Source organism: Coturnix japonica, chromosome 5, assembly GCF_054131305.1.
Source record: "Coturnix japonica strain WE chromosome 5, WE-NBRP24, whole genome shotgun sequence".
NCBI classification, from domain to species: Eukaryota; Metazoa; Chordata; class Aves; order Galliformes; family Phasianidae; genus Coturnix; species Coturnix japonica.
Genome location: NC_140667.1, coordinates 53,289,286 through 53,306,021, shown reverse-complemented (window position 1 = coordinate 53,306,021; position 16,736 = coordinate 53,289,286). Strand labels below are relative to the sequence as shown.

Sequence of the window (16,736 nt, the reverse complement as noted above, 5' to 3'; positions counted from 1 at the left end):
GAGCTGTGAGCACTCCTGTGTTGGAGCGATGTCTCCATTCTGTTGTGGAAGTTGTTGCTGCACTGCTACAGCTTTTCCCAGCTTTATGGAATCCTCAATAGGGATTTAGGCTTAGCCAAATTATATCATATCTTAGAATGGCCTGGGTTGAAAAGGACCACAATGATCATCTTGTTTCAGCCCCCCTGCTATGTGCAACAGGAGGTGCCCTCTTGTAGTCATGTTTTAAATGCTGAAGTACTGTTTTGTCTTTGCTGCATTCATAGCTGTAGAGATCAGTTTCCTTTGGCAGGGAGTAAGAAATACTGGAGTGAGGAAAAACATGCTGAAAGTGCACGCTCTTCCTCATGATTTATGTAAGTCTGCTCAATTGCAACGATGCTCCTACCTCCAAAATCCAGGCACTTGTAATTGGAAATTGATCTAATTGTGTGCCTGCTTAAAGAAACAGAACAGATCTAGAGGACACAAAAAGCCCAATATTTGGGGCTGGGTTACTCTGAGGACTGGGAACTTGGTATCATTTGAGTTAAGACCACGTGCTTGGAGTGTGAACCATGAAAATGGTAGGTATGGGTACTTTAAACTAGAAGCAAATGAGTGCAGCTTGTGATTTACTATTAAAATGAGATATCCTGTATTTATTTACCGAGCCTTGGAGTAAAATTATCATCACGGTCAGAGGTTTCTATGTAGCAAAATGAATTTTATTATGATATTTATGTGGAAACGGTATCTAATTTATTTTCTTTTTTAATTCAACAGGCTATCAGCTGTAAAGGTCAGCACAGCATCTCTTACACTCTATCCAGAAATCAGACGGTTGTAGTGGAGTACACGCATGATAAAGACACAGACATGTTTCAGGTAAGGATCTATGCAACTCGTTCCTTTCAATTTCTTTAAAGCAATACGTGAGACCACAGTTCTGCTTTATATTCTTCAGGGCATCTTGTCTATGGTGTGGAATTCTTGTGGCCAAACTCAGTTGCTCTAATATGTTCTTCTCAGACCGCTGCAAGCACCTGTTAATATCTGTGCTGCCTCACTGCTGGCACTGCACTTTGCTTTTACTACAAGGGCAGTGTGGTGATTGTACAAATGTTACCAGAAAGGAATGAGCAGTTTGTTTGAATTCATGAATAAGCAGAAATCATGTGCCCTCCTGCCCACGCCAACTTCCAGTTCATCGAGTAACTGCAGTAAAAGGAAGCGGATGAGAGCAGAACATGGGAGAAAGAAAGAAAGAAGGGAAGGGACCTGTGCTAAGTTTCTCTGAGCTATGTACCTTAACATCCAGGGTGTTTTCACTTACCCACATATGTATGTTTGTTTTTCTCCTTCACCTGATATTCTGGTAAGCTAAGCTAGCTATTGTGTGATGCTTATTTCAGTGGAAACTTCAAGCTTGGAGGAAAACCCAAGATGCACAACCTTTTCTAATCTAAACTAATTGGGTCTGTCTCGTCAGTGACCTCTGTAATTAGGGTTTGTTATCCCTGCTCATTGAGCACTTCAAATTCAGAAGGGTCAGCAACTGAGTGCTGTTGACAGAAGAGGAAACGGCTCTGTCAAGATGAAAAGGTTTCTTACCTCGTGGGGCTTCTGTTCTTCACTCTATGTAATGTTTTCCCAGTGTTTCTTGGGACTGATTCAGTCCAAGAAGAGACAGAGAAAAGAAAGTGTTATCCATGTGCTGCTGCTTGATTAAGAAATGATTGCTTGGGGTGAACTGAAGAGCTTTGGCAGAAGGAAAATAGAACCCATGCTTTTGAGTTTCTGGTTGATGTTTATCTCTGCGTTGTGGCTTCTGAGCTTGGAGTAGCTGCAGCAAAGTATCTGTATATTTCAGTCATCATGGAAAGCTGTTTATTAAAGCTGGAGTTTTTCTACTCCTTGTGTACAGTAACATAAGTGAAAGAATTCTTCATGCTAGTGCAGAGTAGCAGAACAGCAGGGTGTTTTTTGTTGTATTGTATAGAGAGCTTTTCCCTTGATTGTACAGTATAGTGGTAGCTGCAGTTTTTACTTTAGGGAGGGATGTCAGTAAAGAATTAGCTGGAGGGATCAGCTGTCACTAATGAAATCCAGCAGCTTGAAGTAAAGCCGTGCTCTACAGACTACAGTCCAGGTGATGCCTGTCTAAGGCAGGAGGGTAAGGAAGCTAATTAAAGGTGCTTCAAACCTAAAGTAGGATTTTATCTTGGAGACGAACTGTCTGTTTCAGTGTAGAGTGGCGTTGCTAACGTAGCAGTTTTCTCTGGCACCCGTTGGGATCCCCTGATGCTCAGCAGAGCAGGAACTTGCATGGAGTAACACAGAGAGACAGCTTGAACTGACCCAGAGACCTACTGCACCAGCTGGCACTGCAGTGCACATCTCACTGCCGTTCTGCAAGCCCGGATCAGCTCTCAGATGCCAAGTGAAATGTCACAAAAGCTCTCGGTTTTGCTTCTCTACTCATTCACCTCTGAGATGCTGCCTGCGGTTCGTGCCATTGTCTGTCGTACCTTTGTACTTACATGACTGGTTTGACCTGTTACAAGCCAACCCATCCCATCTTATTAACAAAACGTTGGAGATGAGGCTCGTGTTTGTAGAGCATCCCAGTCCTCCAGGAGCCCCTTCAAACAGCTCATGTGTCAGGGTTACAACTTCTGTGTAGTTCAAATTAGTCTTTTCAGCACAGCCATGATGTGAAGGCTGTCATGCTGTGACTCGATCTCAGCTTTACCTTGTGTGCTGCGTGCTGGTTCATGTTTCCCCTGCCTGTAGCTTCCTTCAGTGTGCTGCAGACAGGGGCCTGAGGGGTCTGATAACCATGTAATGGGGAAGGAAATAGTCTGCTAGATTGTGACAGTATTTTGCTGCTCAAGGCGTGTTCAGACAGCAGCTGAAGAGGCTTCTGTTAACTTGGGCAAGCCACTGGGCTTTAATTATTCTCAAGATTTAGGCTGTGGGCTGTCAGAGCAGCTACTGGAGGGTTGTTTTATGCTGCTCTGTCACACACAGTAGCAAATTCCGAGTTGTGTCTATTGATCTGCAGGATAAAACTTTACTGCTGATCAATCATCGCTTGAGTAGGCAGTTCTGTGAGTTTGCTGCTTTCTTCTGAAGTTGGTTTTCCTGACCCCTGTGGAACAGTGGTAAGGGTACAGAATCTGGAAAGAAAAGGATAATGCAAGAGAGAGGCTTATCTTAAGGCTTGGGGCCCCTCCTCAGGCCCTGATGAAACGTGCTATCATAGGCAAACCATGCAATTTCTCGATACATTCAATAATGGCTTTAAAATTTCCATATGTTCCTGTGTATAACCTATTAATTATCTATTTTATAACACCATGCACATATTCCAGCCCCTGTTCCCTGTGCACGCACACAATGTTAGCCATGCGGGTTACATTTGTATTTGTTTTTCTGTTGTATGTTTTATTCCTTGATGTCATTGTGTAGTGCATTTTGAGCACAAATGCTACTGTGGAGCTCTGTATGAATGACATCTAGATGAAGCATATTCACTTGGTTAAAAGGATAGATGTGCTAACGTTTCATTTTCTGTCTCCCAAAGACAAGTTGTTCCTTTCATCACCTGTATGTTGCAAATAAGCTTGTTATGAGTTGGTGCAGTGATGCATCAAGTTGGAGTAGAACCTGCTCCTTTATGGTCTATTTGGACAAGAGTGGATCAATTGGTACCACTAGAAGGGTCACAGTGTGCAGCCAGCAGCCTAAATAACTGCAAGTCCATATAGGAAGCAGGTATATTGCATATGAATATCGGATTTGTCTTGAAGACAACGTAAAATGCATGGTCTGCTTCTCCCTATCATCACAGCAGAGTTCTGTTGAGTTGAAGAATATACAGCGGTTGCATTGTATGCTGGCAGGCTGTCTGGGTTTGCCTTGTCTCAGGAGTGAGGGCTTTTTGATAACACTGCTTGACTGACAGTAGGCAGTAGCAAGTTGACTGATGGCCTGGCTCTAACAGCTCTTAACAGCAACCTGTAGTGCAGACAACAAGTCTGGTACATCAATTGCAGGATTCATAGCGTGGTGTTGGAAGCAGTTGGGTGAAAGGATGTCACCGGTCAGAGTCCTGAAATGCAGCCTCACTTTGTTACTCAACATTTACTTTAATCTCAGCTCTTTAAAAATGCAGGATGGGGGTGTATGTATTTTCATGCTTATATCTGGATGTATATGGATTTTGTGTGGACAGATGAGGAAGACTAGGCACGAACGCTTGCGGCTTTTACAGGAGAATAAGCCAGGATTTTCTGGTTGCATCTTAAAGCTTTGAGTGATCTGCTGGGGAGACTGCAGCAGGCAGGAGCTTGTTAAGAGCAACTTAAATAACTCTGTTATTGATTACCCTTTAAGAGAACTTTGCATATGGATTAGAGTCCAAAGTTATGAGTAAGCTTCCCGCTGCTGGTCAGTGCTGACTCTTAGCAGGAGCTGCATTGGGTGGCAAATAGGAGCCTGTTGGGGTAATATTGTAGAAAACAGCTTTACAGTTTATTAGATTGAACCTGTCAAGTTTCATAAATCAGAATTTCCTACATTAAGTGGTTTTCTAAACTCTATCTATTGGGTATTCTGGCAATTGTGTTACTCTCACTGAAAAATTTGAAGTGCATGTTTTTGATGAGGTCTCTGTTAGTATTTCCCTGGTGGTTTTTCTGTGACAAGCTCATCATATTTTTTTACTTCAAGCTGTGATACAGAGGAAAGAATTGGATGTGTTCCTAGAGACGCGACTTCCAGCTTGCATTCAAGAGTAGCACTGCAAAGCAGAACTGCAGGTAGAACAGGAGCGTGGGACAGATCCTGCACTGTTCCTATCATTCAGTTGTGACAAGGCTTACATATCAAACAAATCACTTTTCTTAACTCTTGGATAACTTTTCTTTACTGTTTTAGGCCAATACACTGAATTTGACTCACAGTGGTCTTAATATTCATGATGGGAGAAGATGTGTGCTCCATTAGTTGCCTTTGTAGAGCAAAAAGTTAAGTTGGGTGCAACTTTTTGGGCACTGAGATTGCAATTCATGGAATCATAGAATTGCTCTAGTTGGAAAAGCCCTTAAAGGCCATCAAGTCCAACCACAAGTTTAGTTCCTGCTGTCTTGTTTTGCACTGCACAGGTGCTCCCAGTTTTACAACTAAACCCTGATAATCCCTTCATGCTGTTGATGATGTGCCATCAAACAATTTGTGGGAGCTGTGATGGACAAACATACATAAGCTGTCTTGCTGCATTAGCTGCATGTTTGTGCCTAGGACCAGTGGGAAAATGTGTTAGCACCTAATTGGATCTTGCCACCCAATGTGTTCCATCAGACTGGAACAGGTTGCCCAAGGAGGCTGTGGATGCCCCATCCCTGCAGGCATTCAAGGCCAGGCTGGATGTGGCTCTGGGCAGCCTGGGCTGCTGGTTGGTGACCCTGCACACAGCAGGGGGTTGGAGCTGGATGAACATTGTGGCCCTTTGCAACCCAGGCCATTCTATGATTCTGTGGTCCAGAAATTCAGTAGACAGTAGGTTATTGATGTCATCAATATTGACTTGTCAAAATTGTGCCCTCAATAGGTGATGTTCCCATGATTCTCTCTAACTATACCATTATCTTACTACCTTTTGCAGGTCGGGAGGTCAACAGAAAGCCCCATAGACTTTGTAGTGACAGATACTATTTCTGGGAGTCAAAACAACGACGAAACTCAGATTACACAGAGCACCATATCCCGCTTTGCATGCAGGATTGTTTGTGACAGGAGCCCGCCATATACAGCAAGGATATTTGCAGCTGGATTTGACTCTTCTAAAAACATATTTCTCGGTGTAAGTACCACTACTAATTACATCACATACAAGCAAACTCAATTTTTGGCCTCTTTTATTTTCAAGCCCTCAGATTCTCTTGTTATTAGTTGATAACTTGTCCTGTCGTTAGACTTCTATTACTGAAGTGTACCAGCCACAGTATTAAGAAGTAACTGTAGTTTTATGTGCCAAGTTTATTACCATGAACTCTTGGTGATAATTGTCTTTATTGATGAAGGTCTATTGCAATGGCTGTTAAGAGTTTTTCTTTGGGTTTTCCTGTTACGCTCACTGGGAATAAGCTGCTGTTGTGGCTTTGGGTGCCGAAGACAAAGGAATTCATCTGCCAACTTCAATCTGTAAACTTACAGGCAAACTTTCTTTCTGGGGGTGGTTGTCACATGCAGGAAAAAGCAGCAAAATGGAAAAATCCCGATGGCCACATGGATGGGTTAACGACCAACGGGGTGTTGGTCATGCATCCGAAAGGAGGGTTCACTGAGGAGTCTAAACCTGGAGTTTGGCGTGAGATCTCTGTCTGTGGGGATGTATACACCCTCCGGGAAACCAGATCTGCTCAGCAAAGAGGGAAACTGGTAAGTGGAAAGTTATTAAACCAAAGCGAGGGTAGAGGGTACCAATAGCATTGAAGTACATGTGTAATACAGTACATTCTTGTTGCTGTTCTGTTTCTACTCATACAGAATTCTCTTTAGTTTTCTCCTAATGTCACTTCTTTCCAACTGAAACAGCACCGAGTGTAAAAGCTAAACAAACTTTGCTCTTGAATCTTCACCTCTTAAATGTCCTTCTGAGACATGGGAAGATCTGGAAGTTTGTATTGCAAAAGACAGCTCCCTGTGCACTTAGAACCTTGAAAGAGTCTGCTTGTATGCAAAACAAGTTTGAATAGTGCTGCTTCTGTTTGATTTACCTGCTACTAGGAAGATAAAAGGAGCCCTGCTAAGTATATTCCTGTATTCTCCTATGGAGCAGGATAGCTTCGCCTTTACCAACAGTGGAAGGCTTCAGCTGCCAACCTGTGCCTGTGTTAAATTCATCATCCATCTGCTTGGCTTTAAGCACTGAGAACAGGGGGAGAGGATTTTCATCCCTCTCTCCTTGGTGCAAAGCTGCTTTTGTGCTGCTGCCTCTAGTTCTCATTAGTTTAATAGTGTTAGAGGTATCCCATTTGCTCATGCTGAACTGACTTACCCAGTTTTGCTATTTTCTTTGCTGAAAACTGACTTCCTCATTGCGTTTGGAAAATGAATGCAGAACAAACTACTGGAAGTCCAGAAGACATAAATTGTTTCGCCACTGTAATAATGGCAGGCCAACATAGTTGATTTGGTTCATAAAACCAAATGCAGTGTACAATGAATTGAACATATTGCATGTGAGGGTGAAGGCATTATCTGAAGTGCATTCAGTCAAGGATTCTCTATTTGAACCACTGAGTTTTTTGTGTTTTATTTATTTTTTCCTGCTGCTGGTACTTTAGGATGGTGACTTTTTATCTGTAGTCTCTATCGTACCATTTCAGTGCTTTATGCAAGGATGATACACAGTTAATCTGAATTTAAACTGGATTAAAATGTGAATGCCAAATTGCTTGTCATTCATGGAATTCTTTGGCCGGTGTGATGACTTCATGTGACCTACTTAATGTCCAGGGGATTTATTTTGTCTTAGTGGCATTTTCTAGTCATTGTCAATGTACAAACCTGGGCAGGAGGTATGCTGCCTCTCCTAATTTCATTTAATGTATATTCTTCACAACAAAACTGGGAGCAGTGGCCTATATACTTTGGAAATTAAAATAAATTAGAATATTTCACCGAAGTACAATGTGTTTAGCATAATCCCTTGAAAATGTATCATGATTACCTGCTTTCATTCAGATAAGAGAAACCCTTAGGCAGTGCTTATTGGGGCTGTATTTACATGGAACACCTCATTGAATAGAGGGCGAATTAGTTTGGAGTATGGGGGAGGATTCATTGCTATGAAGCTGATGCTTGTGTGGCTTTGGTTGCAGAACTTGTCACTTGAGAAATGTGACTTGTAATTCACTCTGTGATAATACCTTTGAATGTACCTGTGCATGCAGCTGGTGTTGCATTTGTCACTTACCCATAGTATGTCTGCAGAAGAGCCTTTTTCTGTTAATAAGGCATGAAGAAGTTAGTGCGATACCTTCACAAAGAATTACAGGAAGGAAAAGTGCATGGTAACTAGTATCCCCATAGCATGTAAGAGTTGCCAATTTAAGATCTCATCTACAAGAGCAGGATGAAAATGAGCTGTGCTTACTATAATCTTAAATATGGAAGAGATGAGAGATGAATTCAGACCAATGAAGGACCATAACAAAATAACAAGACAGTTATTTGGCATGCTTGGGAAAGTATTTCTTGAGATAGAGGGTGTATTTATAGACAGAGTTAGCTGTGTAAGTGGCATCTCAGGCCTGACCACTAGTCTTGGTTATCATGTGTGGATGCCCCGTCCATCCCTGGAGCTGTTCAAGGCCAGGTTGGATGGGGCCCTGGGCAGCCTGGGCTGGTATCAATGTGAAGGTTGGTGGCCCTGCCTGTGGTGGGGGGTTGGAGCTTCATGATCCTTGAGGTCCCTTCCAACCCAAGCCATTCTGTGGTGATAATTCTATGGTGATTCCATGATCTTTGTGTTCCACCACTAGGTAGAAAACGAGACCAACGTCCTACAAGACGGCTCCCTCATCGACCTGTGTGGAGCCACCCTTCTGTGGAGAACAGCAGACGGACTGTTTCACACCCCGACTCAGAAACACATCGAAGCTCTGCGACAGGAGATCAACGCCGCCAGACCTCAGTGTCCCGTCGGGTTAAACACTTTGGCGTTTCCCAGTATCAACCGTAAAGATGTGGTGGAAGAGAAGCAGCCCTGGGCATACCTCAGCTGTGGTCACGTTCACGGCTATCACAACTGGGGACATCGCAGTGACACAGAAGCTAACGAGAGGGAATGTCCGATGTGCAGAACCATTGGCCCCTATGTGCCTCTCTGGCTTGGCTGCGAAGCAGGATTTTACGTGGATGCTGGTCCTCCAACTCACGCTTTCACCCCTTGCGGACACGTGTGCTCTGAGAAGTCTGCAAAGTACTGGTCTCAGATCCCTCTGCCTCACGGTACTCATGCATTTCATGCTGCCTGCCCTTTTTGTGCAACACAACTGTCTGGGGAACACAACTGCGTCAAGCTTATTTTTCAGGGTCCAATTGACTGATATCACTTGGCGGTGACCACGATAATGTTTTGTTTAACGACTTACTGTGAAAATTTTGCCACTAACTCTATAGATTTTACCTTTTTTTATAACGTTATTAATAGGGTGGTAGGTTGGGGATGGGGAACTGACAAAGGAAACGGTGAGGAACTGTGGTGGAGTGGGATACATTGATACCTGGAACTCAGCAGATATCAGTGGGGTTGCATGCTCAAAAGCAGCGTATTCACAAAGTCTTCTTGGTCAAATTGTAGTATATTTGTATTCTTTTTATTAGTACCCTGGATCAGAAGAAAAAAAAACAACAGATGTCTTAATGATTTTTTTAAGCTAAGATTTTTTAATGGAAAGGTTTTTCTTCTAAACTTTGACAAGCCTTTAAAACCTATTTTTCAAACCTAGAAGGAACACACAGAATGTAACTGTCTTTAATTTGCAGTGTAATTTAACTTGAATCGTTTCTCAAGGAGCTAAAGCAGAATGTGTGGACAGCCATAGGTGAATGTTCACTAGAGATAATTGGAGACGTAAGAGAAAAATTAGCTGCCTAAATTGTAGAGTATAAATGTAATTAAAATATTTATTATGGCATAACACAGCTGGCCAACAAGGCATCAAGGATTACTTGAAACTGAGGAAATCCTGTTTGCATTGATTTCTTTTCAGTGTAATACATGTCCACTGCTCATTATGTGTAGTGTATGGCTGGGTTTTGTTTTGTTATTGCTACCCCGTTTAACTTGCATATGGTGAAACCTCTTTTCTACATACATACATCTGGTTTTAAGCCAGCATTCTGTGTACATGTAGTCTGATCTCTTTATTTCTGCTTAGTTTAGCTTGCCCTAACTGCGCCTCGCGTGCCCAGAACCATTGGGTTGAGATGTAGCAAGCCTTGAAAAATTGAATCCAAGAAAGGGATGTAGTGCTACAACAAAACAGAAAGAAGGCTCAGGTGCAATTGATACAGAACCTATTTACATAGACCTGGCTTCAGGGAAGCACTTTATATATAGGTATAATCCCATAGATGGGACTTACTTTAAGTGCTTCAATGGATTGTGGTTCTACACTGTTATGGTTTGAAATAATACGAAAACAAAGGTTAAAAACAATTCATTTGAGCTCACTTAGTAGCCAAAATGCTGCGAGGAGGGGAGCGTCCTTTCTAGTTCAGCTGAGTATTTCTGTTCAGTTTCCAACTGGCTGCCATCCCTCACCTCTTTATGCAGATTGAGACGTGTTCGTATCTTCTTCTTTTTAAACGTTTGCAAATCAAACAGCATTCAGATGTAATCAAACCCACGTATTAGGGTGGTACATCTGAAGTGGATGGCTTGGAATCCCCGACTTCTTAAGGGAGCTGATAAATATTTACTACAGAGATAATTAAATCAGAATTGCATATGAGTTGTACCCTGCCCACCGTTAGTGTCACTTCATGCAGAGTGAGACCTCTGATTTGGTTCCTGCCTTTTGCTTTCTGTGTTCTTGGTATCTGAGGTATCAATCTATCCAGTCTATAAAGAGAAACAAGGGAGAAAATAACAGCATCTCCAGGTTCAAACTCAGTTCTGTTTAATCAACTGTAGCTTTTTTTGCTATATTTGCGCCCTTTGTATAAATAGATAATTTATATGATTTTAATATATTCTGTATATATATATATATATACTTGAATTGGCCTGTTCATATTTTGGTTGTAAAATTATTTTATAGTTAACCTTATAAACATTCAACATGTCCCTTACCAGTGGTGGTGGTGGGACGTGCTTTGTCTGCTGCTGGTTTTAGTGTCATTTTGCTGTATAAATGTTCAGCATTTTAATCATTTGAAAACAGCTTTACTTTTTACTGCTTTTTTTTTTGCTGTTTTTTTTTTAACGTTTTGGCTCCGTAGCATTTTCTCTACACAATCAAACTGTACACGTTTGTCCCGCTCAGTGACTGGAAATAGGATGCATCTTGTTAACAGAAAACGATACGCTTCTTCCTAGTGCCTTCTCAATGAGATCCTCTTGTGATTCCGTGTGCTGAGTCCTTAATCCCACCAGACAACCTTGTGGCTGATCTTCATCAAGGATGGCCATCCAACCAGATGGGGAAGAAACGCCTTTGGCCTTCAGTTCCTCCTTCTGGTTTGTGTCATAAATGTGAAGGTGCCTCTTCCCTCTTTCTATTCAATACAAGTTCCTCAGGTTCCATACGCATAGCGCAGCATGATTTCTGTTCAGCATATACCTCATCTGTGAGAGGCAGACTCACCTCCACCTCGTTCCTATTGGACTCGGAAATACTTCACTTTGTTTCTCATGAGAGATGCGATGAGAACACGCTTTCAGGACATGCTTACTGTTGAATTCTGGCTGTGATCTGTGTGTTTATGTTTGCTGGGGGGGCAGAAGTCTTGGTTTCCATGTGCAGCAGCTCCATCAGCCTGGGGTGGCTCAGTTTCTCATCCCATTTCTCCTCTCAATAACCACACACCTCCCCATTCTAATTCAACTGGAAGCAGTAGTTTCAAGACAAGCAGGACCGACCCTGTTTGGAGAGACTGAACTTGAGAACCACGCTCATACTTTGTTTTTGAGAGCTCATTTCACGATCCCAGCGTTGAGTTTCTTGCATACCCTACAATTCTGTGATTCTGTGATACCATTTCAAGCACTGGCAGCACATTCTGCAAAGTCTTCTTTTTTAACCTGTTAACTGTTGACTCGATTTGAATGCTTCAGAAACAGCTTTGACTGCATAACTTAAAAGTATTTTTTCTAGTCTGATCTTTAAAACAGGGAAAAGTCTGTCATATCCACGCATGCTGGAGCTGTAACACTTCTCTTTTTCCTGGCAGCTTCGTGGTAGAGTGCTGAAGTCTCAATAGGCAGCTCAGTAGCGAATGTTGTTCTTTCATGAACCGTGGTCCAACTTGTACAAAAGAGTCAGCACGATGCTGCATTTTAATCAAGGTTTTTTTTATTTTCCAAGCGTGGTCACTTTGTGCCTCTGGTACAGTAGTAGTACTGTACTGGCATAGCAATTAAAGGAGGGTTGTGTTTCTATGGGAGGATGGGAATGGGGCTGAAAGGAGACGAAAGCTGCTTCCATGAACTGCTGTGCCAGGAGCTGTGACTGTAACTGTTCTGCTTTCGGACCTGGTTCATGCCACCCAAAGCATGGAGGTACTGGGATGGGGCTGCCCTGAACAGCTGAGAGTCCCATAAAGAACTGCAACTCCCTCTGACCAGGATTTACTCTTATTAACTCTTTGTACATTCTGAAATAAGCTCTTGGCTGGGGTTGCGGTAGCTCCCCCTCTGCTGCTCACTCGTTTTCCTGCTGTTCTGTTTCTGGAAGCATCTAGTTAAGTCTCTGTGCATCTGGTTCATTTTTCTGGGCTGAGAGATCCATTGGTAGCGGTCTGGCCATCGTTGTAACTGATGGTCATTGAAAAGCATTTTTAATGTGCTAGGAAAGCTGACATGGCTTGACTCGATTTTGAAAGGAGCTGTGCTTGTCCCTTTCTGTCAAAGATCGTTCTGCAGGGAATGGTAAGTCTCGTTTTAACCACAATTTCTGCTGATATTCTGCACTGGATGTGGATGGGTGGCTCCCACAGGATGGGCAGGTAGAGCCATTAACCCAAGGAGCTGAGAGGTCTGTTGGGTGTTGGGGCTGGGTAGATGTGGGCAGCCCAACTCTTGCAGTATTCTGACTGAGGATCCTTCCTTCCTTCCTCATCATTTACTCAGTTTTCAGCCTCTGGTGAATTCCTGTTTCCTTTCTTTCTCTCCTTACCTGCCTAGTTGCAGGTAAATCAGTAAATGCAGCTTGAAAGGAAGGCAAGGAAGAGAACTTAGATGCCGTTAGGCTTGCTTCTCTTCAAGGAAAACAAAGTGAAGTTACAAACGTCTTTTGATTATTTTCTTTCTCAGTACTTATATTCCATGAGCACTCTTCACAACCTTCATACTCGGTGAATTAAAAGGATGAGATGAGCTTAGAAGATGGGGCAGGTTTTTGGTGCCGTGGGGTAGTTGCTGGGCTGAGAAGTTGTAGCGTGTAAACCGGGTCCCACTGACTGCATCAGGGCACTTTGGTGTTGAAGTCCATTCTGTTTCCATCGCGGTGCTTAAGGATGGGCTGTGTGGGATCAAACACGCTGCAAAGAGCCTCTATTGCTGCCTCATAGCCATAGGAACAGCCTCAGCCACAGTGTGATGGTGAAATGGTCACCTTCCAGCAGCGTTAGCAGCTCGTAGACTTGGTGTGTTTGTAAAGCTGGTCTTTTCTACACTGTGTGAAATGAACTGATTTCTTTGCTGTTGTACCCGTGGAAGTACAAGCCATTTTATGGGGCGGGGTGGGGAGAAGAAGAGGGGAGGAAAACCTTCATAAAACAAAAAGAAAAGATTAAAATGTTATCTCAATATTCTCATCGACTCCTCCAGTTTATTTTTCCCCTGCTGATCGATTGTCAGAGCTTGCCTGGGATTTGCATTGCCGTATGAACGTTCAGAATGCCACCACTTCTCTCTTATCCCCCTTCCCTCCTTTCCTCAGCAAACAAAAGCTCACACCTCCGAGGATCCTTAAGCATTGGAGGTACCAAGTGGATTCAGGTGTGAGTTGCCCTGAAATTCCAGTTGATTGACACCCCTGGTTTTGAAATGGAGCTGTTTGTTTTCAATGCCAGCTGCCTTCTCGCGGTGTTAACATAATAGCGAAATAAAAGCAATTTCCAGGAATAATGTGCTTTGTGACTCCTGAGATTAATTTCCATCGTGGTAATTCGCTGTTTCATTTACATCTGCGCGTTTGAGCCCCGTCTGTACGCAGCTGATGTGAACTCACAAGCTTCGTTCCTTTAAAGTGAGCTGAAATTGAATGGTCTGCTTTTCTTTCCAGTAAGGAGGAAAAAACACTGATGGGAGCATAATAAAGGAGAATAAGGATCTCAGCAGCCTTCTCTACCTGTGACCTGCCATCTGGCTATCAGGTTCCTTTTAAATGGGAGCCTTATGTGCTTGCCTGGGAAGATGCTCTTGGGTGAACAGGAGAGGAAAAGCTTTGGGATACCAATGTGCACTTTGTGAGAGGTTTGCAGAGCACTTCTGATGTCTCCCTTTTCTTTCCCTTTCAAGGCATAGATGCATATTTTTAGGAGGAACTTAAGCAATCTCTTTCATGTAATAACAAGGCAGACAGGAGTTTGACAGAGGTGTCGGAGTTGTCTGAGCCCGATTCTTCTTTATTCTTTTAAAGATGTAACTCGTGTCTGAATACAGGCTTGGGATGAGGGAACACTGAGCAGCAGAAAGGAGCTCTGTGGCTGTGAGCTCTGGGAAGCTGCTGCTCTGCTCTCCTGTGCACGTCGTCCTGTCTCATTGGGAATACAGGACCTTGACCTCCACTGCAGCTGCGTGAGCATCCATGTTTTTTCTTGTTTCCTTTTGTTGTTTTGCTTTTGTTTGGACAGAATTTGTGGCTTGGATAGAAGACTGGAGATATTCAAGACCAGGTTGGATGGGGCCCTGGGCAGCCTGGGCTGGTATTAAATGTGGAGGTTGGTGGCCCTGCCTGTGATGGGGGGTTGGAGCTTCGTGATCCTTGAGGTCCCTTCCAACAACCAAGAAAACCCTGGGCATAGATTTCTGGGGATATATTTCCACCCTGTTATCTCATTAAGATGAAGAGGGTCCCATCAAACTCAACCCATTCCATGACTCTGTGATGAAGAACCAAAGCGTAGAGCAGCTGAGTGAGGTCCTGGGGTGCTGCGAGGGGCTGTGTGAGCATGGAAATACTTTGCAGCAGTAAATAAAGCAATTATCTGTTTTTCCAGATGCATTTCAGGCCAGGAGGCCGAGAGGAAATTCCTAACTGACTGCCTGTCTGCGGGATAATGCTGTTTCCATAGGCCTCCCTGCCAAGAATCACTTAATTATGAGTAATTAAAATAATAATAATAAAATAAAGGGGCTTTGATTTGGCTTTAAAATGCTGAGGGAGTTGAAGAGTGGAAAATGGAATAATGGAATAAACAGAAGTGATGTCCCCAGTGTGTGGGGACCCTGTGAGCACCATGTGCTGTGGTTATGGGATGCAGACATGGGCTGCGTCCCTCTTTCTTCCCTTTGGCAGCAATCTCCCTGTGTTCTGCAGGGATTTGGGGTCGGACCGAGGGCGCTGGCTCTGCAGTGTGTGGAAACATGCAGCATTCCCATAAAGCCCACTGGGATGGGATGGGCCGTGCTCCTTGGGCGAGGTGCAAAACCTGAGCCCTGGGGTTCTGTGCTCAATGTTTGTTGGGATTCCTTCAAGATTCCTTTCATTTTCCCCTTCACTCCCAGGGATTTCGGTGTGGGCTTTCTGAAACGCAACCCTTAAGGCTGCGAAGTGATGTTAGGATGGGACGTTGTCACTGGGGTTGAGCAAAGCTTTAGGTTTCACAATCTGAAAGCAGATTGGGGGGGGGTCCAATTTGGAGGTTTCTGCCCTGTAGGTACAACAGCTGATGGAAAAACAAAGCATTTCGTGGGTTGGAAAGTTTGTTTGAAGGCATCCTTTTCGTTATGGAATCACTCCGGTTGGTAAAGACCTCCATGATCCCCAACCTCAGCCCACTGCCCACATCCCTCTGTGCCACATCTGAACACCCCCAGGGACAGTGACCCCACCACCCCCTGGGCACTGCATCACTGCTCTTACAGGGCAGAAACGTTTCAATAGCCAACCATTATCCCTTTAGGACAGCTGGATATAACGGTTTAACGCTGCTCCCTTGCTGTAAAAATCATTTTAAGCCTTTTGCAGGAACAAAAGCCTGAATGGTTTTGACAACACGCTCCTTATGAAACAAAAAAAAGTCCCAACGAGTGTCTGGAGCAGCCCTCGCTGTGATCTTTTGCTGCCTGGGAGTGAGCCATCGGCTGGGATGTGGGCTGAATAACAAGGAGCCCCGTGGCTGCGCGGGAGATGACAACGTGTTTTCATAGGGTGATAAAAACCTGCTTTATTGGGGTGTCATGGAGCTGCCATGGGCTTCCCCCATCGATGCCAGGTGTCTGGGTCTTGGTTTCATGCCCACAGGACACAGCTTTCCTTCTGGTCCCAACTGTGTGGATGCTGCAGGGTTTGGGCACTGCGGCACGTTCAGTCTGTGTGTCACATCGTCCCTCTCCCTAAATCACAAGGGAAGGTTTTAGAGGTGGCTCTGACAGCGCCGAGCAGCCCTACAGCACAGGGATGAGGGGATTTATGGCACTGCTACCACACGGTAAGGCTGCAAATGGGAGGGATGTTTGGGTTTAACAGAAGGGGAGCATAAATAGAAGGCAGAAAGGGGCAGGATGGAGGCTGTGGGGCTGGTGTGGGGCCATAGTGGTGCAGTAGAAGGTGGTTGGGCCCCTTTGTCTCCTTGGGGGTCACATCACAAGGGTGCCCAGTTTTCTGTTGGTATTTTGGTGTTGGAACCCCAAGAGCTGTATCTCAGCCCCAGATGAAGGCACGTTCCTCTTTATGATGGGACCATCTCCTTGTCCCTGCAGGCAATTCCATGGTATTGACTGTGCTTTAGTTGCTGTGGTCCATTGGCTTGAACCAAAGGAGTTTCATTCCCACCTGCTTCCCATCTTT

General features: G+C 44.0%; 1 protein-coding gene across 2 annotated transcripts in view; it reads left to right on the top strand.

Moving 5' to 3' along the window:
* The window catches only part of PELI2 (pellino E3 ubiquitin protein ligase family member 2), a 53,054-nt gene extending 39,205 nt beyond the window's left edge, over window positions 1–13,849 (top strand). For both annotated transcript variants that reach the window (XM_015865877.3, XM_085549639.1), the window contains exons 3-6: window positions 766–867; window positions 5,651–5,848; window positions 6,238–6,426; window positions 8,535–13,849. In XM_015865877.3, the coding sequence (XP_015721363.2) occupies window positions 766–867; window positions 5,651–5,848; window positions 6,238–6,426; window positions 8,535–9,101 (1,056 nt within the window). In that variant the 3' untranslated portion in view covers window positions 9,102–13,849. The remainder of the gene's footprint in view (window positions 1–765; window positions 868–5,650; window positions 5,849–6,237; window positions 6,427–8,534) is intronic.
* Window positions 13,850–16,736: the final 2,887 nt, after the last annotated feature.